Raw genomic sequence first — 24,676 nt, 5'->3', positions numbered from 1 at the left:
ACTATAATCATAAATTATCATCACACAACGAATAAAAGTCGATGTCCTTTCCTTTCATCATCTTCATTTTCAACGACTATAATGACGTCTTCATAATTGTTATTTTCAGTAAAAAAAATAGTAGGCCTATGGTATTAGTTGTTTTGTTTTTTTTAGAAAATCCAAACCGAATGTATTTTCATTCAAAATACAATTGCTGAGTAAATAGACGAGTTGAGTTGGTTTGTTTTAATGATATCGTTTATTATTTCTCAAGTTCAAATGTATCAAAATAGACATAAGAATATTTACGTAAGTAAACGTCATATCTTGTAATCACTAATGACGTTCGTTATGTTAATTATACTATACCTGCACTCCATGCATGAGTTCTCTGACGCGCACAAGAAGGTTGAGAAAAAGAGTTTGGGATTTCCAGAGGGCGCTATGACAAAACAAAGATTTTATTTCAAGATACAAAAATTGTAATAACAAATTTGAATGCAATATTACCGTAGTATTTTGTATTATAAAATCTACAAAGTACAAACAAGCAGAAGAAAACACTCTTCTTTTAATTAAATTACCCTCCCTAGAGCATTTCATATAAGCTCATTATTATCATTAAACCACTACCATGACCGCTAATTTGAAATAGTATCCGGGCCAATAGTGATATATTATGCTAAAGTAATAAATTTAAAATTCACAAAGTGAAATATAATCTGAAATGAAAAAAAAATCAAGCCCAACGTTCTGGCTACATACTTATATTAACGACAAAGCTATTTTAAAGGCCTAATCTTAACTATAAGCTGGTACCTATAAATTATGTTTTGTCGGTCTCTCTCGTACTATGTTAGGCCTATTTATTTGTAGTAATGTGATATTAAAAAAGGCATTAGAAATTTAGCAACATGAAAACATCGAACAATACTGTACTACGAAAAACAATATTTGTTGTTAATACAATATAGGCCAACCCTAATAAATGTTTTTTTTAATAGGAACAGTAGGCTTATAATATGTCTCATCATCATTTGTTTTAATTGTCCAGTGTGTCTTTTGTTTAAAATCTACTATTTCTCATGAACCCGTCTTGTAGATGTACAAATTGCAAAACGCTATCTATATACTGTATAGTCAACTGATCAGCCCAGCTTTCTGGTCTTAAATACTGGAAAAATCCACAATGACCCCCACGTTTCGTGGTTACCAACATGGCATTAGGGAGCGTTGTGAATAGGTCATACGGGATCTTAGAACCTGGACAAATTGGATCATCCAGGCTGTTAATACAAAGTAATGGAACGGCTACCTCATCCACTTCTCTCAATGGATTATTTTTCTCCCAGTATTCGTCCATGTTGTGTATACCGTACATTTTTGCGTAAACGGTTTTTTCAAAATCAGACAGACAAGACGATTGAAATGCGCGGTCACAATCCACTGTTTGAAGTAACGCACCAGCATGCTGACTTAATTGAAACTTAGCATATTGCAACATCAACCAATTGTACGGATTTCTAAAATCCGTGTCAAATTGTTCTTGTAAATCGTAACTTGGTGATATATTAACGGCAGCTGATAAATCTGCCGATGAACCAAATTCACCGAGGTAGGACAGGAGAAGGCCTGTGGCAGACCCGTATGCAACGGCTGCCATCTTTGCTTTTTTATACTGTTGACGTATGTATTTAACTGTTTCACGCAGATCCGTACAATCGCCAATACTTTGTAACTTCGGTGTTGTTAATGGTACGCCATCGTGACCTCTTTTACGAAATATAACTACTCTATAACCATGGGTTCTGGCGATATCACATATATTACTGACTGGGAATGAGTTTGAAGGAAGACCAGGTAGAATGATAACAAGCGGCGTTTTCGCGTTGAGTTTGTCTGAAAATTTATGAATTGGTAAAACCCAATCCAATGCAACCAGCCCTCCATCACCCATTTGTAAATACTGACGGTTGTAGTTCATTTCTTCGTTCGTCGGCAGCAAAAGAGTCAACGCCGTCTGAACATGCCTATTCATTGCCCATAACGTCGGTTTATACGGTGATTTCAACAAAGTACATTTTCGACGAACAAATTTCATCAACGATGATTCTTGATAGAACAGAGATGGAACGCAACTTTTAACGTCCTCCATTTTCCCAAGCAATGGGACAACAACGCTTGCAATCACCCGGACAAGAAACAAAAACACAATATATATCATGGAGTCGCTTTATCTTGTACACTTAAACAGAACGTACTGAACATTTTCGTCCAAGCTGTTACCACTTTCCCGGGCAAACGCACGAGAGAACTATACTACCGTGTGAATACGTCGGTGAAGCGTTCTGACTGAATCGAATCAAGCTGTTTGTAGTACACATTTCACTCTATATGACGCAGATAATTAACGTTACCGTTTTACTTCTTTATTTTTAAAATCATGCCAACATTAAGGAGAATTTAAATGACTAAATCAGTGCACAGGTTACTAATTCAAGACTGGCAGCTGCTAAAAAAGGTTGATTTTCATCAGCATTTTCTGAAAAATAAAACGAATTTCCTCTATTAATTACAGACTACAAAGGAAAACGAGGACAATGAATACTATGAGAAGATTGTTCGTAGGCCTAACTGTAGGCCTAATAATATCAGGAGAGGAACCAGGGGGTAGGCCTATATCGCCGGGGGCGCGGAATCTCCCTTTTGACGGGCTAAAAATAAATGAATGACTATTTTTTATTGCAAATATTCAGGGACCGACCTACGATTTTTTTTAAACGAGGGAGCACTAAAGTGCTTTCACTAAAGAAAGTTCTAATTTATCGAATAACAAGAATAATGCAAACTTTAATTTTTAAACAACAATAATTGTGAATGAATAATTTTGTTCTATAAAATTCTAAGAAAATAATATACACCCAACCTGAAATTCATTTTTTTTTTTTGCATTATATTAGCTAAATCATTAAAACAAAAATACATTTCTGCATGTCCGAAAATGAACATGATTTTTTATTGTAAATAACTGAATAAATTAAATGAAAATGATTGCGGCTGGCTATACAGTATAGTTACGGTACTCTGAGTCTACAATTATCTTTGTACTATTTATTAATAAATCGAATCTGAATCTTTTTTATAACGTTTATAATGTATAGAAGCCTATTTACCGTCAAATTCAGATATTTAAGATTTACTTTTTGTCGGAAGATTACGTCACCGTTTACCTAGAGGGCTTTTCAAGTAACTCATCTAATGGAAGTTTTAGTAGATTGAATGCAGTTCACAGCTAACTAAAGTGTCCATTTTGCTAAGAAATACGCACTTGAAACGATGACAAATTAAATTTCAATTGCTCTATTGTTTTAATTGTATTTAAAATGTCCTCTTTCCTTCGGTTTTGGCAACATGTGACAGAAATGACCGATTATAGCCCTGAGCTTTTCATTCTTCAAAATCGATTTTAGAAACATCTATCTATATTTTAATCTTTGATGGTATGCTAATCGTATGTTCATTGCACGTGTGTTTTTTCCTATTCACCTTGCTGCATCATTACATTCAATTCTTAGGCGTAAGATGATTTCTACTGGGAAACGTTTACTCACACTCTAAGACGTGTTATTGCCATCAAAATTCATGAATCTCAGAAAACGATTGGTAATTACACAGGCTGAAATTACGTATAAGGGTTTTTTTTTTTTTCAATTTTGCTGACATTTAATATCGGGCCTATTACACGGTAATGGTAATACGACTTAGGTATAATAAATAATAGGTAATATTTATTACTATAAAAGACGAATGAGAAAGTGATGGACGTGTTTGTTCAAGAGATCAGTTTTCTTACGTCTGACAATCTGACAAGCAATTAGACTTATCTGTCTATGGTTTACTACCTTTTTAATTACGAGTAAAATTACCAAGTTCTATGTCAATGTCAATTTACTTTCTTTCTCGCTTAAATAAGACTCTTGTAACAGCGATTGACAAGGTTTATTAACATTTAACGGCACAAAGTCATTTTCCATTCATCAGCGTATTTCTCATCATCATCATCAGTATCTATATCATTAATGTCTTCATCATTATCGCCCTTGTGACGTCATTGCTACATCATCATGGTTATTTGGTTACTATAGCTTGATCATTGTCATCATCTTATCACCGATAATTGTGGTCTTAATCACTACGTCATCGTCAAATTAATCCTTTTAGTCGGAACAGGTGAAATTAAAGCTAAATAATATGTGTACATTCTAAAAATTATTCCTATTTTATGATGTACAGCATGAACATACGCCATTGCCTCGCATTTGACACGCGTGTAGCAGGACCAACCAATTCACGGTCGCCTCGCATTCACGCTTATATAACGTATTTACAGGACTAGGTTTATATCTGTATAAAGAAAACCAATTCACAATTGCGTATTTGACACGCGTGTAACGTATGGGACCAGGTTTTTATTTAAAGAAAAAGAAATGTCTCCACTGCCTCGCATCTGACACGCAAGTACTGATAACATTTTTTTAAAGGAAACCCCCATTTACCGTTGCCTCGCATCTGACACGCATGTAACGTATCTTACAGGACAGGGTTTATATTTAAAGAGCCGCCTTCACCATTGCCTCGCATTTGACACGCGTGTGATGTATGTGCAGGAAAGCCATTTCACCATTGCCTCGCATTTGAAACGAGTGTGACGTATCTGCAGGATAATCTATTCACCATTGCCTCGCATTTGACATGCGTGTAACGTCCAGGTTTACGTTTGAATTCTAACACCACTGCCAATAATGAATCATATATCAGACGTACGCATCGATATTGGATGTTTTCTTTGCATCTGGAATAATGTGACAAATTAAGTTACGATACATCTGAATTGGTAATGACGTGTACAGATCACAAGTATGGTTCATGGTTCATTATATAAATTGACACACACACACAGCATATAGGCATACAGTTATAGCATTGCATCTCTCTAGGGCTACCACTTCAATTAGCTTATTATCGAATTTATAATGCAATTATGCAAAGTAGGCAATTCTATCCATCTCCAGAGACCATTCATCCTTAACACAAATATATAAAATAATGTGTATCTAATCGGTACCTATATTACTGAATATTATTATTATTTATATAATGCAGGTTATTTTAAATCAGGTGAACCCTGCCAAGCTATGTAAGGTCGCTTTGTGTTTGGCTCGTTGTGTAACAGATAGATATCATTCCTGTTTATAATTTCTACTTATTACCTTTCTACTGTTTTTACAAAGATTATAAAGATTATTTAAATCTTTGAATTCATTTATTATACAGACAAGGATAATTAATTGGCTATTAATGCTTCTGCACATGTTAAAAATACACTTATTTCTCCATGTATACATGTGGATGTACGATTACGTCGAGTTGTTGAACTCTAAAACCTAAAACATATCACATAATGATGGCAAAATCAATATAGCCTACTTGGGTACCATAATACATAGAAAGTAACTTTCTACTGACTATGATATAACCAAAGATAACCTGGTGTGGTAGGGTCGCTAACATAAACCGGTCAGTGACGCGGCGTTTAAACCAGAAAAGAAGAGAATTTGCAAATTTGCTCAGCAAAAACCCTTATCAGAACATAATTTACATACAGTAGTGGTTTGGAATATATACATGCTCGTGTGATTTTAGTCTAGGCTCCAGACGGAGTTTTGTCTTAATATTAGTAAAAAGATAAATATTTGTGCACATATGGCGTTTCATACGTATTATTACTTGAGCTTGGATAATCCATTTTCAGAAATCGAAACGACGACGTGTGGAATAACACAAAAAAGACAATAAATACAGACTTGAAGCAAGTCTAGTGTGAACTTTGATTTGCTCATCATTTATCGTCTGCATGTTAAACCTGTTTTACTATTGCGAATTGCGCTTAAATAAAGCATCGGTTTATGCGCATGCGTATTCAAATTTCCATCTACTTTTGCGTAGCAAAACAAACTGCAACCAGAGCTCACGATTATAGTCGAGTCGCGCGAATACAACTACCTAGTGCAAAACAGGTTTTAGACCTGCTTTTTATCAAAAGGTAACTATAACGATGATTGTTGCTCCCATAAATCTGCCCAAAGGCTTAAAAAGGCTTCGCTGAGCGGTTTCATAAAACACAGGCTGCTCAATTGATTGAATGCACAAGCGGTGAACCTACTCTCTTTTGTGATGATTAAAAATACTACAATTGGAAGCGAACTACACAGATAGTAATACTCCACGTATACACAACTCCATCAATTATTACAATCAACCCATCACCTACAAATGTTCAACTATCGTGATGCTTATACTTTTCACCATAAGTAATTTATTTTTTCAACAATGTCAAAATAATTTGCTGAAACTGTTAATAGGAGTTTTTAATAATATCTTACCTCGATCAGCTCGTCCAGTCGGCCATCAACTTTTATATGGAAACGTTCGAACTAATATAGCCTATTTCACTATGCGATCTATAACAAACAATATTTATTTACTCATAGATAACGTTACGTGAACAACCTTTGACCCAAATAGGCCTTTCTGATGTCTGGTAATAGAATAATAGAAAAAGCTGGTCTCATGTTAGCTTCATGTGAAATTATCGGATTTCGGATTACGCGTCATAAAATTATTGTTTGCATTTTTGTTATAGACCTATTATGATTAGTCAACAGGAAGAGAAATATGATTCCAATGGTTAATTCATGGAAAATATCATATTTGATCATTTCCTAAAGTATAATTCGAAATAAATTTAGGCCTATGTAAAATGCCAGGTTCTAGACCGAGTTTTGACTTAATATTATTATTAAATATTTTGGCGTGGCGTTTAATACGTATATTATTTGAGCTCGTGTAAAACCGAAAAGCCGACTGGTGGACTAACATTAGAAAGACAATAACTAGACTTGGAAAAAGCCTGAATGTCAGCCACAATTTCAAACACTACGATTGATAAACTACCAAAATCTACAGCTGCTCCATTACGCCATTAGAACAATGACATGAAATGTGGAATGTTTCCATCGAATTATCCATCAGAATTGTCATTACATAAACAAATAAAAGAGACGGAAATAGTAGGAGTTATTATAGACGACAGAAAAGTTGAAAGAAAAGAATTAGCGTGTAAATATTTGTGCGAGAGCCAGATATTTGAACAAGATAGGCCTACTTTATAGTTTTTCGGCTGTTATTGTCACGAATGTGAGAAGCATACAACAACTGATATTAAGCTTGGTGCAATAAGTAATTCAAATTCAAATCAACAGCGATGGATTATTCGAACTGTCGCTTGTCATTGGTCAACTCACTTTGCGTCTACGCCTCATGCATTGCGTCTCAAGCTTGGTTCCCACTAGCGACGCAACGCAAGGACGTAAACGAAACGCAAGTGTTTGAACCAATGACAAGCGAAGTTATAGACAGTTAGCAATCACAAGCGAATAAGCCATCGCTTGTGATTGGTCAATTCACTTGCGTTGCGTTACGTCCTTGTGTTACGTCGCCAGTGGGAACCACGCATTAAGCGTGGTTCCCACTAGAACGCAACGTAACGCAGCGACGTATCGACGCAAAGTGCTGTATTGCGTAATCACAAGTGGGAACATGCAGACAGTGCTGCAAACATCGCTACGGGAAATCAAATCATTTTGATTTTACGAAACAAATGCAAGGCAAAAGAAGACTGAAAGACATGGTACAGCGCGTACTTTTGAGTACTTTGCGTCGATACGTCGCTGCGTTACGTTGCGTTTTAGTGGGAACCAAGATTTATGGGAACCAAGCTTTATGCTTACAATAATGTGTACGATACCATTATTTTCTACCTTAATTCAGATTCTGAAGGATAAAACGTTTAATACGATTCAAATTCCAAGATGCTTACTCCATAATGTTGGCTTAATTGTGTATTTATGTCATTGGTATTTTAGTAAGAGGCTATAAAGATTTTAAGATATCACTTGACTGACAGCTGAAATGACTTGACATTTAGACTTATTAAAAATACACAACTCAATTATATAATAACAACCACCTATCTTTAACTCGGATATGTAATATACAACTGTTTCTAATGGATAGAGATTTCCAAGAACGGGAACACCATGACTCGCAGTAGAACATCTATAAAGGCGTCGTATCTCCACGAGATAAATAACAGGAATTAATTAAATGGGTTAGCTAAAAAATCATCTTAACTTTTTTGTAACTCAATGATTTGCTTAAGTCATTTCAAATTACCCTAAGCAAATATTTCAAAGGTGAAATAGTTCATTCACTAATTTGATAAAAAGCCTTTTTAACTTGAGAATGGTAAAACTACATTCGGAACCGAAGACTGCATAATGAAGCTTATAATCTGAACCAGAATCTTGCACTAGACTTGTATAAACATTTTGAATATTCTAACACAAATTTCTGTGGCAGCAAGATCACATGTCATCTTGGAAATTCCACTGGACTTTTACTAGAGACATCTCTAACTATCTGGATGCTCCCTGCCGTCGGACAGCAGCTATTATAAAGCTACTGTATTCTTCAAAAAGACATCTCTAACTGGATGCTCTCTGCTATCGGACAGCAGCTATAGCACTGTATTCTTCAGATATGCAAGTGACCTTTTATTGGTCGTACATTCTTTAAACTCTAACTCTTCACACATTATTATTATTTTATCAGCTCAGTACTTACTGATGAGTCACTCCCTTCCAGACAAAATGTTGATCTGGGATTGAACTCTTCAGCCACAGCGAAATACAGTACACTAACACCAAGAAAACATCTTACTTAATACATTATAGATGATCGTTATTTTAGGCAACATAATTTCATCTTAAGATTTTTAAATATGTTCGTATCATTATTAAATGTTTCCATAAATTTCTCCTATTTATAACTATTCATTTTTACGATGAGATACGGTCACGTCCTTAATTGTTACTGTGGAGTAATTTTTCAATATGATTTATTCCAATTCGGATTCATTGCAAACATTAATTGCAGTTAATTTTTTTTTGATCTTGTAGAGTTGATGAACTCTAAGATGTGGAATGGAAATGGATAAAACTCGAATAAATCAATAATCACCGGAGTGTATATATCATTAGTTCAAAATAGATGAGGAAAGACAGAACGTATGGTTAAATCGGTAAGGCAAATTAGCTCGATTGGATCAGCCGCGGGCGCAAAGCGCCGCGACGGTAAATATATCGGTGCTGATGCTTTTAGACAAATTTGTGTCTGGTTACATTTAAACTAATATTAATTTGGCGTTTCATAAATTAATATAACGTTCCAAACTTTAAATGTAGGTTTACTGGGGGGAATGTGGGAAATTGAAGATATCAGGTGACGTCGAATACGCGCGGGTCAGAAACATGGAAAAGGAGTTGTTGGGAAATTCACACTTGTTCGGTTTTACAGAACAGTTAGCGCGGAGCCGTTAAATAATGCAAAATTGAACGGCGTCGCCTTCCGTTCCGTGAAACAAGATCAAAAATCGAAAATATCTTTATTATAAAAATGTCGTGCATTGAGTAAGTAAGTATAAGTAATATTTATTGCTTTCCAAGAACAGTAGGCCTACAATGTGAAAAGCAGCATAAAATATGAATGAAAATAATACATAGAGTAATACAAACATTAAACTTGAGAAATTAAACATGGAAAGCAGAAGATAACCCTTTACTTCAGCTCAAAAGCTTGTTGCCAAAGGGGTCCCCAACATAACACAACAACAACAACAACAACAACAACATAACACATTGAAACAATGACAAAACAAAAATATAGATCTATTATTAATCATACATTACAAATTAATTTTAATAACAAATTCAATTTATGCTGAGAAATAGACATATTGCGTTGTTCCCTCCATTGTAAAAGTAGGCCTAGCAGTTAGGGCACGTGTACAATATCGGGTAAATAGACGTTAAGTCGTTGATATTGTAAAAGTAGGCCTAGCAGTTAGGCCACGTGTACAATATCGGGTAAATAGACGTTAGGTCGTTGATATTGTAAAAGTAGGTCTAGCAGTTAGGGCACGTGTACAATATCGGGTAAATAGACGTTAAGTCGTTGATATTGTAAAAGTAGGCCTAGCAGTTAGGGCACGTGTACAATATCGGGTAAATAGACGTTAAGTCGTTGATATTGTAAAAGTAGGCCTAGCAGTTAGGCCACGTGTACAATATCGGGTAAATAGACGTTAAGTCGTTGATATTGTAAAAGTAGGCCTAGCAGTTAGGGCACGTGTACAATATCGGGTAAATAGACGTTAAGTCGTTGATATTGTAAAAGTAGGCCTAGCAGTTAGGCCACGTGTACAATATCGGGTAAATAGACGTTAAGTCGTTGATATTGTAAAAGTATAGGCCTAGCAGTTAGGCCACGTGTACAATATCGGGTAAATAGACGTTAGGTCGTTGATATTGTAAAAGTAGGCCTAGCAGTTAGGCCACGTGTACAATATCGGGTAACTAGACGTTAAGTCGTTGATAATGTTTGATAACTAATTACAGTATTATTAAATAGATTAATCAATTGTATGGGAAATAAATACTGTTTTCATGATGAAATAATATATTAGATAAATCATAGGCGCTGTACCCAAAGTTATACAAATTAATTATGAATAATTATTATCGTAATGTTATGTAATCATTGCTAATGTTAAGAGTCTCTTGTATATAAAGTAGGCCCTACTCGCAATTAAACTAAGTCAACGTACACACAACATCATCGCTACAGAATATAAATAGTGTTGCAGTGACGTCACGGCCATATATATTGTTGTTGTAATAACAGGAATAATCTGCGAAAGTGAAGAAAGTCATCCAACATGAACTTAACATCTAGGTTCACTCTCTGTGCCCTTTGACATTTTTAAAATGGTGAAATGGGTCCAACTAAAAAGAAATCTTGGCTTGAACTGAAAGTGCTAGGCCTACTGGGATTACGTTGATATTCATTTTACATTATTTCTGTTTGATTACGTCAAAGAAGAAAACGTAATAACAACACACGTGCACTTATTACGTCAAGAAAAGGAAGCGTAATTAACATCATCCGTGCTCTAGAATATTAATTCAACTACCGTAACTGACCGTATAACTACGTTTCTATGACACTAGTGTGCCTACGTACGTATATATATATATATATATATATATATATATATATATATATATATATTTATGAATGAGGCCTATTATTTAATTTCACATAGATTGATTGACTTCACATATATATTGTTTGTTACCGACTAGCGGAATGTATTCGCGCGAATTCCTGATTGGTCGCCGCCCATCGCGAAAAAAAAGCAAATGGTATTATGACGAAACCAACGCTCTCGATTCATACTATGACGCATGCGCTAAAGAGACCGAAGGGATAAGTAAAATTGTGACTATTCAAAGACTACTTTTAAAACCAAACCACATAATATATTTCTTTGACCTGTCGTTGGATCACTTAACACTCCTTAATACGTTTTCTGTTACTTTATTGATGAGCACTTTATGTGAAAAATATAAAATCCGGATTAAGTCACTGACTTTTGATCACGTCCATCCAAGCAGGGAAATGGAAAGAGGAAATGAACATTATGAAAAAAACATTTTACCGTGTTCTTTCATCAATCATTTAAAAGGCCACGCCAATGATTTTTATTCTACAAGAATATTCTAGATGATTCTCAATGATTAAAGAACATTGAATATTAAAGTTGTACGACATCAAGGCAACAGATGACATATTTCCCGTTCGATATAGTTTATGATAAGTAGGCTAGGACGACTGTATTAGGCCTACATTTGTTTATTGACGTAAGCAATCGTAGAAAAGACAATTGGCTTGCCATACTGAAATCCAAAAATCGACGCATACATACTAAGATTTATTGTTATTTGTCCATGTTATTTCTTAATATTCCATTATTGTTTCAATCTTAAAAGGAAGTAAATAAATGTTATTTTGAATTTGAATTTTATTTCTCTATAGAAGTTAACAGATCATTTTGATCATTTCAACTTTACTAATACAATGTAAGGATGTGGGAAAGACTAGACAACAGAAATCTAAAGGCAATTGGCGTGCCATAATCATCAGGTTCACAAATAAAAACACCATAGGATGATTAGTAACCAGACAAGTCTAAACCACTACCGGTTCAATGCAGGTAAACCATTTTTGAATCTACACTGTTTGAGTAAAGCAAAATATTATCACACAATTCTTCAACGAAGAAATCTACGAGACAACAATATCTAGGTTAATGATGGAAATAGTATTAGGCCTATTAAACCGTATAATCTGAAAAATATACACACCATTAGCCTACGCACGACACAGTTCCATAATCGTAATAATGGAACGGATTCGTTTTGATTATTAGCAATTTCTATCCCATAGTAATCATATCAGCAAATATAACAATGAAAATCGTGCAAAAATATTGTATTGAATGTTTTACATAATAGCAATAATTGATTTCAAACGAAAGTTCTTAGTATCACTGGCTTTTAACATGAGTGGTTATATTACTCTAAGGAGTAGATATTAATGTATAAGCAAGCAGTATCTTCTAAGCTCGACCTAACAAGTGTACTTAAATTATGATATTATTTCCATGCTTTTGTAATATTTAGCAATATCTATTTATAATATGCATACAACTAACAACATTCGTTCCGAAAGAGTAATATCTTCCACTTATTGTACAGTATAAGCTACTAGTTTCACGGAACGAAAAACGGAACCGTTTTCGTTCGTGAAAGTGTGAATTCGCTTTGATTTAACATTGTAAATAATGTTTATACAACTGTGTCTATTTCCATGTAATCATTCTTCCATTATTTTTGAATTACAATAAATGTATTTTTAGATTATTACGAGGTTAAGATGGGTTGGAATTTCCTCTTATACGCACACAATCTTAAAAAAAAACATTCTTGTTTAAAATGACTAAATATTCATTAGTATAGCATGGAAATATACATAGAAATGGTAATGATGTGTTATTTCTGTCGGTTGGATAACGAACATTCAACGAGAAATGCAAAACACCACTCTCTTTATTGTAAAAGAGTGAAAATGTACTCTTTTAGAGTTAGTGATCACTCGTTTAATGAGTGTGCTTAATGAGCACTCATATAATTAAAAGAGTGAAATTCACTTTAGTTAATCATTTTAACTTCTCACAGATTGAGCAACTTGAAGCTATAACATGATTTCCAGACAATTTTAACCAAAAAGACTGAAAAATGTTGAAATTGAGTGAGAACAGTTTCACTCTTTACAGTGAGTGACAATTTCAGTCGTTTACAGTGTAGAAAAAAATAAAATTTTTAGCAAGCAGCAAGTATTGATATTTCCATAAAAACTAGTTTTGGACCTTAGCTGACAAGTTAAGCTGTCTTAAGCTCTGTCTACACCATCAAACTAGTTTGACAAAAAGTTTGATGTGACCAAATATGGTAGTGATATGCTTAAATATGGTAGTGATATCACATCATCATGTCCATATGTGGCGGCACATCACATTTTTTGTTACATCAAGTTTGATAATGTAGATAGAACAACCTACATTTGAGAGGTTTTTTAGCAACGAATCTGTTGGTATTTATTCCCCAAGCATGAGAAATTCCCAAGTGTAATCCCCTGACATAGAAGATCAGTTAAGCTTGGTTCCCACTAGAACGTAACGCAAGGACGTAAACGCAACGCAAGCGTTTTAACCAATGATAAGCGAAGTTATAGACAGTTAGCAATCACAAGCGAATAAGCCATCGCTTGTGATTGGTCAATTCACTTGCGTTGCGTTGCGTCCTTGTGTTGCGTCGTTAGTGGGAACCAAGCTTTAGTCTGCAGATCTTTAGTAAGATAGACAGGTAATCCATTTTAACGATTACACATCTTCTGTCCACCTCATAAATCTCGTTTTGTATTTTTCTATAACGGCGGTCACAGTTGGTCGATCCTGTACCGAGAAAATCTTCTTTCTCACCAATAGAATAGAAACTAATAAATGTTGAATTATTATTATTAACTATTTCTCTTTTTCTGTTCTAATTTAGGTTTATTGTACTATGGACAATTAATTCGAACTCAAACATCTATGCTAAATAACAACATTCTCTAGAGTTCTGCAGCTCATGAGCGCAGTGATAATCTTCAATCGAAAATAATAAATTCTAGTTTGAGATCAGAATTTCTAAGTTACAAAGCCCCGCACAACATTTGTGGCTAATTGGAGGAGAATTGTTATATTATTTATTATTAATAAGTAATAATGTATACAGATAGTTAATCGCTATAACATATTAAATGACAGATAATGTAATAGATATTCAACGAGTAAGATCAATGGATGACAGTTGGAAATTGAAATAATCTACACGGAATTATCGGTTGCTTTAAGATGGCATAAAATTAATACGGTTACAAACGAATGTTCATAAAATGTATCTGTTTTGTAATAAACAAAGAATAACTCATTGTCTGCCAGATTGGTATTTGATTTCCCTTGATGCGTCTCGGCTATAAATATACCAACAAAAGTCATAGCCCTTTATTGTCGCAATGTTATATAATTTGAAATACGACAGTGTAGATATGCATGTTCTTTGAAGAAACAAGCAGCCAATTTAAGATTCAAAGATTCAAATTTTATTCTCATCCATTTCTGGAAACAATTGAAACTACATTACAATAAACATATTTGATATATATATATATAAACAATGAAAAGCCAAACTATTTACAGTATATTTCACTTATAATTTTCATCGTTTGTAATTTTTGTTTAAAAAAAAATCTTTATTATAAAGCCCTGTCTACACTATCACTACCATATTTGGGGATATCACACTTTGTAGACAGAGCTTAACCCAACAAATAATGGAAGATTAACCAGCATCGAAAAAAAAAATCAATTTTATAATTTCAGTCTGGCAAATTTTCGTCTTTTAAATTTCATCGTGTTTTTTTTATAGCATTTTACAAATTTGTAAATATTGTAATATCGTATGATTCAACACAATAGATTCCAAACTAGCGTAGAAACAATTTTACGGATTTTCTTGAAGATATCTAAATCGATCAGCATAATTCATTTAGATTCAATTCAACTTTTTTTATTAGCAAATTGCCAAAAGCTACAGATTTCTATAATTCAAAATTTATATTAGGCTAATTTATGCTGAATAGTTTGAAAACAGTTTGTTTACCGAAGGCCCTGATACGTAATGAATACAGATCCTGCTAAGAATAATTTAAGAATCTTAGCAATGCATTACACGGCTATAGTGAGTCTATTGCTTAGACATACACAACACGGCCATTATCATAACTTGGCACTGCTAATAATAATAAACTACTTAAGATCGATAATAATTTTAAATCGAATAAATGCTTTAATTACAATATTACAAGGAGGTCGATCGTCATTGGAAAACTATATGATGGTAAAATAACACAAAAGACCTAAATAACTGTATAAATAAATAAATACATGGCTGAAAATTTGAGTTAGTGTTTACCGACCAACCGACCAACATAGAGAGCTATAGAAAAATTACTTTTAATAACAAGGTTGTATAAATAAATAATATGATTTTTCCTTCTTTTGTGGCATTCACTACTAATTTTATTCATATCAACTTCCAAAAATCATTACATTATTACAATATATCTAATATCATATTCATTGTTATTCTGATTTTTTTCAACTCATATTTTCTCCTATTTATTGTGCAATATAGGCCTAATCAAGAAAAATGTAACAAATATATGTTCGTAGAATTTGTTCGTTTATATTTCTTTTTGTAATATTCACCTTTTTCATAATTTTCTAATATTCTTCTATATTTCACTCTGATTTAAAACTTATAAATAATAAAATGTAGGCTACTGCAGAAAATAAATTTACTAAAAAAAATATGTTACCAAATATATTCTGTTTTGATAAAGAGCTACTAACATAACATTATAATAAAATATGAGAAATGTTAAAATTATTCGGAAAGACACCGAACGTTTTATTACAGTATTTTAAATAATTTATATCGGTTTCAACTTCGAAAGCTAATCTCGATTACATAATTTAATTTAATTTAATTTAGCAACCACAGATTCTTCTCTAATTCTTTTTAATGCATATTACTAAATATAATAATTCAATTAATTTTGTCATGAAATTAACCGTTATACAAATTACAATTGGAGCATGTTTTAGTTTCCTCATTTATTAATCGTACAGCAATGTGAGTTTGTGTCAGAATGGTGTATTACAATGATTAATTTATTGTACAATGATACACACATTGCTATATACATTAATGCAGTATGTTTATGTATCTGTGAAATAATTGCGTTACTGCGTTACTGCGTTATCTATGATATCGAGCAACGCATATTGGCCTACTTCAGAGTTCAAACAATCTTTAAGATCAACGCGTTGCCGAGTTACTCATTTGTAAAAGAAATGGTACGTGATGCTGTCCTACATTAGGACTATAAGTCATCTTCAAGATTTGTTTTGATCATCGATAGTGACTTGTTTTTATCTATTACCATTGCCGTCGTTGTGGAACACGCGATGTCAACTTAACATAGTTATGTCCGTCTTGGCGTGCCATAGGCGCGGCTGTACAACACAAAGGCATTCACTAAAGTGGAAATAAATTTAAAAGTTATGTGTCGGCAACAACCTGCGCGCAAGCTTAGATAGGCTGCAAGTCGACACAGGTTTATTATACCTCTTCATACATTTGGAAACTTTTCTCATGGCATTTTTTTCATTTTCCCAATCCGAATGCATTAATTTGTTGTGTCCAATCTACAGTTTCCATGTGATGAGTCATCTCTCTATCTCTTCTTTCATGACATCTTCCTTTTTCCAGACCTACACTCTTTATTAGTTCATCTACATACGTTGCTGTTGAAACGTGTCCGATATCTCGGACTTTCTATTCTTTTATTTCTTTTTATTCCTTCCGATCTTTGGCTTCAGATATTTTTTTCTTATTTAACTGTGTCAGACTATATTCCACAGTAAGAGACATTCTTCTCTCCGTGACTAGTGGGTTAATATTAGTTTCTGTTCCGTAAACTTAGTTCTTGACAATATTTCTCCATATATATTTAGTTTTTGGAATTCAATACAGTGAGAGATCAATGTATTTTACTGTCTCCGATAACTTGATCTACCTAGTTCGAACAAACTTGTACACAGATCTGTACACAAATCACAATTCTTCGAGATAAATGGATGCCTGATATTATAAGCAATTAAAAAAAATATATGTCCTATTATGTAGGATATTTCACTATAGGTTAAGTTGCTTAAGGTCTGTTCAAATCAGGTAGTTGCTAAGTTACATACATTTACATTCCATCAGAAAAGCACACATTTTGTGCAGATTACTTCGTTACTTAGTTGCTTACATTTCAAAGAAACGCGTCATTTGGTGCAGGCAATCTGGTCTATAGGCCTTTTGCCACTTTATTGCACTCACTCTCAGTCAACCGGGTTAATGGATAAACACAAATCACATACGATAACGATTTTTGAAAGAACCCTTTTAAAGAATCGAGACAATGCATGCTTTGTTGCTGTTTTGTTTGTTTGCACGATAACGTCCACAATATTTACGTTATCGTACAGAATTATTGGACGTTAGTAGGTATATACTTACAAAACATGCTTATTGATATTCACAACAATCAATATATTGATGATGTCACAACTACTTACTAAAATCTCGGGTTATTTTTTTCTTCAATATGGGGAAAAATAATAAATAGCACACCCTCTGTTGCTCTGCCTATTTTAACAAGTATTTTGCTCAGTTGCTGAGCGCTTAATTTATTTAACCCTGATTTTATAATTGCTTTAAAAATGATAAATAAAGAGGAATACAGTGTCGCAGGTGTCGAACAAAAGACAAATTATATTTTGAATTGGAGCGAAGGGTCAAAAGACAGGAAAGGTGTCAAGGGAAGTAAGTTGTTAGGAAGATCGGTAACCCTTTTCAACAACACGAATCACTAAACTTTCAAACTGGATTGGGTTTCTATTTAATACTTTGGGAAGACATTTTTTTTTAAATTTCCCACTAAGGAAAGTCCGTATTTTTTATTTACCTATATATATACAATAATCGTTAACAATACCCATTATCTTTATCCATAATAAGACAGTTGTTTTTGTTACTTTTGTCTTTTGGACGTGAATAAATGTTCCTTGAATTGAATTGAATTGAATTGAATGGATAATCGTTGCACCGTTGAGATATGCAAATACATTTATGTTTATATTTGTGCACGATTTGCGTGATACAAAATAAACTCGTTGAAAAAAATAGATTGCTTCTGAATTAGTGGTGTTAATTACTTTACCTAATACTTGAGGGTATGTTCGTATTCTAGTAAAAAATAGCAACGTTTTCAAATGAGCTTTCGATCTGATGGTAAGTGGAGTAATACCAACGATCTGCGCATGCGAGTTTTAACTTTTTTTCTATAGAATATAGTATGTACAGTTTTCAAATGAGCTTTCGACGATGTGATGGTAACTGGAATAAAACTCACGGTCTGCGCATGCGAGTTTTAACTTTCTCTCTAGGACTAGAGTAGGCAACGTTTTCAAATAAGCTTTCGATGATGCGATGGCAAGTGGAGTAAAACCCACGATCTGCGCATGCGAGTTTTACTTTCTTTTTATGGAATATATTATGTAAAGTTTTCAAATAAGCTTTCGATGATGCGATGGTAAGTGGAGTAAAATCTACGATCTGCGCATGCGAGTTTTAACCTTCTTTCTTTAGTAAATATTAGGCTTACTCAATTAAACAGTTTTTCTGTTCTCAATTGTCTTTATGAAAACCCGATGTTACAGGATGTATTTGCCCACAGACTACAGCATAGACATAGGTTGTACGGCCGGGTTTATATGTTGGTCATTCTTGACAAATGTCCGCGTTGCTTAAAAATATTGCAAAACAACGACACCGAATATCTATTACTATTAGTTAAATCCTTAGATATCATTTGCGTGTCATAAACAAGTCATCGCACGTGATCTGTAGGCTAATCGTAAGGAGATTTTAAAGGAACTAATATCGGAGTCGAAGAATCTAAATTAATTCTGACATTTATAGCAAACTAAAAAAAAGGAAAAAACATGCATTACATTTTCGGCAACGCGAGGTTCGGATTTTTAATTGCACATATATCATCTTCGTCTAAGAATATTTTTAGGTTTTTGCTGCATACATTTAAGACTGCAAACTGGATTGCCAATACCACGTACGTGTATAAAGATATTTTATTTTGCAATTACATGCATTCCGTGCCTGATTATCATCTTTGATAAGATAGTTCGATAAAATCCCTACACCACATTTTCAGATTAGGAATTATCAACCAAAATAACATTAGCAGATTTGATATAAAGAAAAGTGGAAAAAAAGAACTCGTATTGCATCTATTTCAAATTAATAATTGCTTTTTTTACAAATACATTACACAATGTTCTGTCTACTGTAGCAATAAATTGGAACTTTCTCGCAGCAAGACGCTTTTGTTGTTCAAGTTAATCATAAAAGGCGAAATAACTCACTCATATTTCATCTGTAGATTAAAAAAAATTCTATACGAACACTTATTTTTTCTCTCACAATTTATTTGTTGAGCCAACCAAACATCTTAAGTTCTGTCTACACTATCAAACTGCATACGACAACAAAAACTTGATATGGACATGATGATGTCATATCACTACCATATTTGGGCATATCACTACCATATTTGGGCATATCACTACCATATTTGGGCATATCACTACCATATTTGAACACATTACACTTTTTTTATCAAACTAGTTTGATAGTGTTATAGACAGAGCTTTTTGATAACTTTTTAACATTAGAACGTTTACAATAACTCTTTCTCTTTCTGATCATGCGCAGAATAACTTCTCGTCGAAAGCTCTAATTTATAAGATGAGCAGCAAGTGGAAAGATGAAGATAGCAAAACACACCGAGAGACAGTTGTCGCAATCTATTATTACTCTCACAACATGGCACGATGATACGAACGAATGATAATACACAATTGTTGTATAAATAATGTGTATGTTTACATACCCCTTGATTTTAACCTTCGCTATAAAGAAGACGTTTTAATTTTGATAATAGTCACATTGCAATTACTTTCAACCTTCAATTATAAAGATAACTATGTTTTCAATTTAAATCACTATTATGATAGTACACCTATAATGTTGTTGTTTTGTTAATGTTCTTTCCGAAGTGATGGATATATCAAGTACTAAGCACTCGGAATATTAGATATTTAACCATAACTACTCAGTCTATAGCGGGAGCTGACCGGTTAACAGTTCATACAAATGTCATAATATTCACCCTTTATGTTTTTATTTCAGCAGACATCAGCAACTTAACTTTCTAATTATAGTGAAAATTATCCAACAGTGTCTTAAAAAAAAACACCGAGGTTTGAAGTTGTAGTTTCATAATACGACAAGTACGGAAAAGTGGGTGCTCATCAACAACAGGTGCATGTTGAGAATGATTATTTAAGACGCCACTTGCGGTTGGAATGACATTTTCGGCAAATAGGACACTACTATAACTACGATTTGAACTCGTCACCATGACGAGTTAGTTTATCGGCGCAAGCGCAACTTGTAACAGCATCATGCACGTTGAAATATGTTCACGGAAATAAGTACGAAATGTAATTTGTCGGCAAAAAAATATATATTAAGATGTGTCTAGCTACTGCGCACTTAAAGAAATCAACAAATTGATAATCTGGAGTTTCTTATCATATAAAACTGTATGAAAGCACAAAAAAATGTATTATTCAATTTTGATGAGATTTGTCACTAACTCAATTTAATTGCTTCTTATTCTCCAAACATTTCAGAATGCCAACATAAATTTGATGGAACATTAATGATGTATGTGCAAAATTAAATTTCACACTTTTCATATTTATTGAATTTTAACAGAAGAATAATAATACAATTTTTTAGGATTACCTAATTATTTGAGATGCATGATATTGAAATTGCATCTATAAAACACTAAATCATAATTCTTAGGCGTGATAGTAATTTATCCGGTAACGAGAGACGACAATTTTAAAGACTAAAATCTACGGTTGGATTAATGGAAACCAATCTTAAAAAAGAGACACAAATCATATGTCTGCGTGTGATTTTATCGATCAAAATTTTAAACATTCAAATATAATTCTAAGTCTGATAATATGCTACAAAATGATGTTAGATCATCTCGTGTAAATCATGAAGTATAATTATGCCCGTGAATGTGTAATAGTACGGTATTTAGTGGATCTAAACGATCGAATGGTTCAATGCATTCCGCCGTTTTTATCTTTAACTCAACTTGCTGGTATACGACGACTGTTGAAATTGATGTCTGATTTTTCAATCTCAATTTATTTTGAATTATGTGTGAAATCTTTTACTGGTCTGTAAAATTTTATGACATAATGCCAAAACACGTATCTTAAAACATGTTGAATTCCCTCTCGTAAATAATGAATACAATACGTCTTATTTTATTACTTTGAGAGATTCAACAGTTACATTTTAGATATTTGCTTTATTTTTTAAAACAAACAAATGATCCTGCTAGGGCTTACCACAGCGATTTTACTGGGTGGAATCTAAACAAACGACCAATCCTACTCAGGAAGCATAATTTCTTTTCTATTAGGTTAAGGCAGATCTCTATGATGTCATAATTAATCTCATGAATTATTAATGATTTCTGCCTTAGCCTCATATGAGAAAAAAAAATGCACACGGGAATTTTTTTTTCCGATTTACATGGATGCACACCGAGGAGAAATACGTGTGGTTTTAGATAGCTCTTCCTATTTTTCATCACTTTGGGACAACGACTATGCCGCGGAGACCGAATGCCCTTTTAAATGTGGAAGAATTCGAACTGAAGCTTGTGAATGTAAATACAATAATCAGACTATGTACCATATAACAATTTTATATTAAAAGGAAATAATTAAAATAAAAACAAATTTACAATGTTTCTATAAAAAAGCTCCGGAAGCGAGTCTTTAAACTTCCGCCATTATTCTTGAACTCATCCACAAATGGAAAACAATATCAAAGCCTAAAAGAGATGTGGTTAGACGAAGCCCCATTAAAGAAAGGTTATTCAAACAGACGAACATCAATAATGTGTTACAACGTTGATTATTAAAAATACTAGTGTCATTAAAAACGCTGTTGATTTAGGTAGGAGGCTGCGCATCACCAGTTAAGTTCAACACACAGTTCTTGAGCTTGGTTCACCTCACGACGATAAAACAAGTACGTAATAGTAACGCTAAAGCGTGGTTCCCACTAGCGACGCAACACAAGGACGTAACGCAACGCAAGTGAATTAACCAATCACAAGCGATGGCTTATTCGCTTGTGATTGCTAACTGTCTATAACTTCGCTTGTCATTGGTTAAAACGCTTGCGTTGCGTTTACGTCCTTGCGTTACGTTCTAGTGGGAACCAAGCTTTAAGCGTGGTTCTCACTAGAACGCAACGCAACGACGTATCGACGAAAAGTGCTGTTTAGTTTTAACTTGAATGTGAAACATCAGGCAATGAATGAAATGTTAGCGAATGTCAATATAAAATACAAATAATTTGACCAGTTACAGGCGATGGATTATTCGAACTATCGCTTGTCATTGGTCAACTCACTTGCGTTGAGCTTACGTTCTTGCGTTGCGTCCAAGTGGGAACCAAGCTATAGTTCTCACTAGGACGCAACGCATTGTCAAATTATTTGCGCTGAGCAGCTTACGTCCTCGCGTTGCGTCCAAGTGGGAACCAAGCGTAACTACATGAGCACTGCCTCACGTGTGGAGGCGGGATGCTTTTGATTTTACTCTTTTTTTTATTCAACCCCCTCCTGTAAGCCGCTATGTACATAACAATATTATTTATGTTTTTCCTTAACAACTCTGATATTCATATGACAGGCTTACTGTATATTCCGCCTTACATTTCTCGACTCTTAGCTAAATCGTTCTAGTTCCAGTACTACGTCTTTGATACATTGGTAGTATAATAGATGTTAAATTAATTGAGGAGACACAAACAACATTATTTTTATTATATCTTATTCCCAATGCGTATTATTAATACGTCGTACAATTACTCTTGTGTTAATGTACCGGTGTCGTTGCGTATTACTTAATTATATTTTCATTTAATTGTTCTGACGTTAACTCGATTAAATCGTGCACTAGGACGCAGTGCCATTAGCGCTGTTAACGCCGCAAATGGCCTTGACAATGCATTTTGATTCACTAATATTATTAAGATTAATTACATAATACGTTTTCATAGCAAACTTAAGATCAATTTACAAAGTTCAAAGACGCGGGTTTTTAGTAACCGTTAGCAAATACACAAGAGATAATAATATCGTAATTACCGAGAAAATAGTTTAGAATACGGTAACGTGAGCAATTGTGCTCATGCGACAACAGCTGAAAAAGAACAACACAAAAGATCCACATGTTGTGCTAAAATACAAAAACAAGTTATCTCCCTCAAATACATTTTAAATTCTTTAAATCATTCACCTAGTATGTCTGCCCAGTATGTGTTACAACACAGATATTAAATATTCTGCAAATTTGAATAACGTTATGACACAATTGATATAATGTGCGTGTAAAAATGTTGATAAACGCGGCAGGCATTTGTGCGCGCGCGTACACAATGTGATGAAAATGCTATTTCATATACGCATCAACTTTGTGTGTTCAAGATCAACTAGGCCTAATCATAGTATATATCACTATATTGTTATAACAATATTTAAAAAACATTATTAGACATGTATTATATTTGAAATGTACTATTATTAAGTATTTTGCTTTAGATTAACTTACCTGTAAGCGCGCTGTTACGAACAGCCGTCTTTCAGGAAGACTCATCATCCGCTATATTCAGCTACAGTGTGTTACTACTATCAAACATAAAATAAAGTACAACTGGCCTGAAGCGTGCTGAGATAATAAATATTTCTAGAGGGGGTGATACTTAAACTGTAATCAATCTGCACAGAATAATTTGTTTCTGTCAGGTTGATGAAAACTCATTTCCCGTTGCCACAGGTATGAAACGCGTGTAACATTCAGGAGAAACGCTAGAATTAGTCTTGTATGTGAAACATCATACAATGTTAGTTCTTGAATGTCAATATAGTTAACACGCGAGTGTTCCGCGCGTGATATTAAGGATTTCTTATATGTCAAAGCCCATGAACTCGTCTTCAATCAAAATGCAAATTGATACAAATTTGTGTAGATGAGAATTTCCAATAAAGTCAATCAATCGATTTAAAATGTACATTTATATTGCTCATTGATATCATAAATCTGTCGTAGCCATGTTGTTTTTATCTCGAAAATTAATGAAACCAAGCGCTATGCAAAACAGTGTTTGTTTTATTATTATTTTATGCGTCTGTCTCTATCAAACTAGTTTGACAAAAAAAGTGTGATGTGTCCAAATATGGTAGTGGTATGCCCAAATATGGTAGTGGTATG

At 33.7% G+C, this 24,676-nt stretch overlaps 1 protein-coding gene across 1 annotated transcript; it reads right to left on the bottom strand.

The window, feature by feature from the left end:
* Positions 1-245: 245 nt before the first annotated feature.
* Positions 246-24,094, bottom strand: LOC140043413 (protein ABHD15-like). The gene is made up of 2 exons (XM_072087922.1): positions 24,017-24,094; positions 246-2,524 (listed from the first exon to the last, which is right to left on the bottom strand). The coding sequence occupies exon 2, from the start codon at positions 2,204-2,206 to the stop codon at positions 1,049-1,051; it is 1,158 nt and encodes a 385-aa protein (XP_071944023.1). The 5' UTR covers positions 2,207-2,524; positions 24,017-24,094; the 3' UTR covers positions 246-1,048.
* Between the last annotated feature and the right edge of the window lie 582 nt (positions 24,095-24,676).

This window comes from Antedon mediterranea, chromosome 3 (genome assembly GCF_964355755.1).
Source record: "Antedon mediterranea chromosome 3, ecAntMedi1.1, whole genome shotgun sequence".
In the NCBI taxonomy this organism is placed as follows: domain Eukaryota; kingdom Metazoa; phylum Echinodermata; class Crinoidea; order Comatulida; family Antedonidae; genus Antedon; species Antedon mediterranea.
This window is presented reverse-complemented; position numbering and strand designations above follow the sequence as displayed.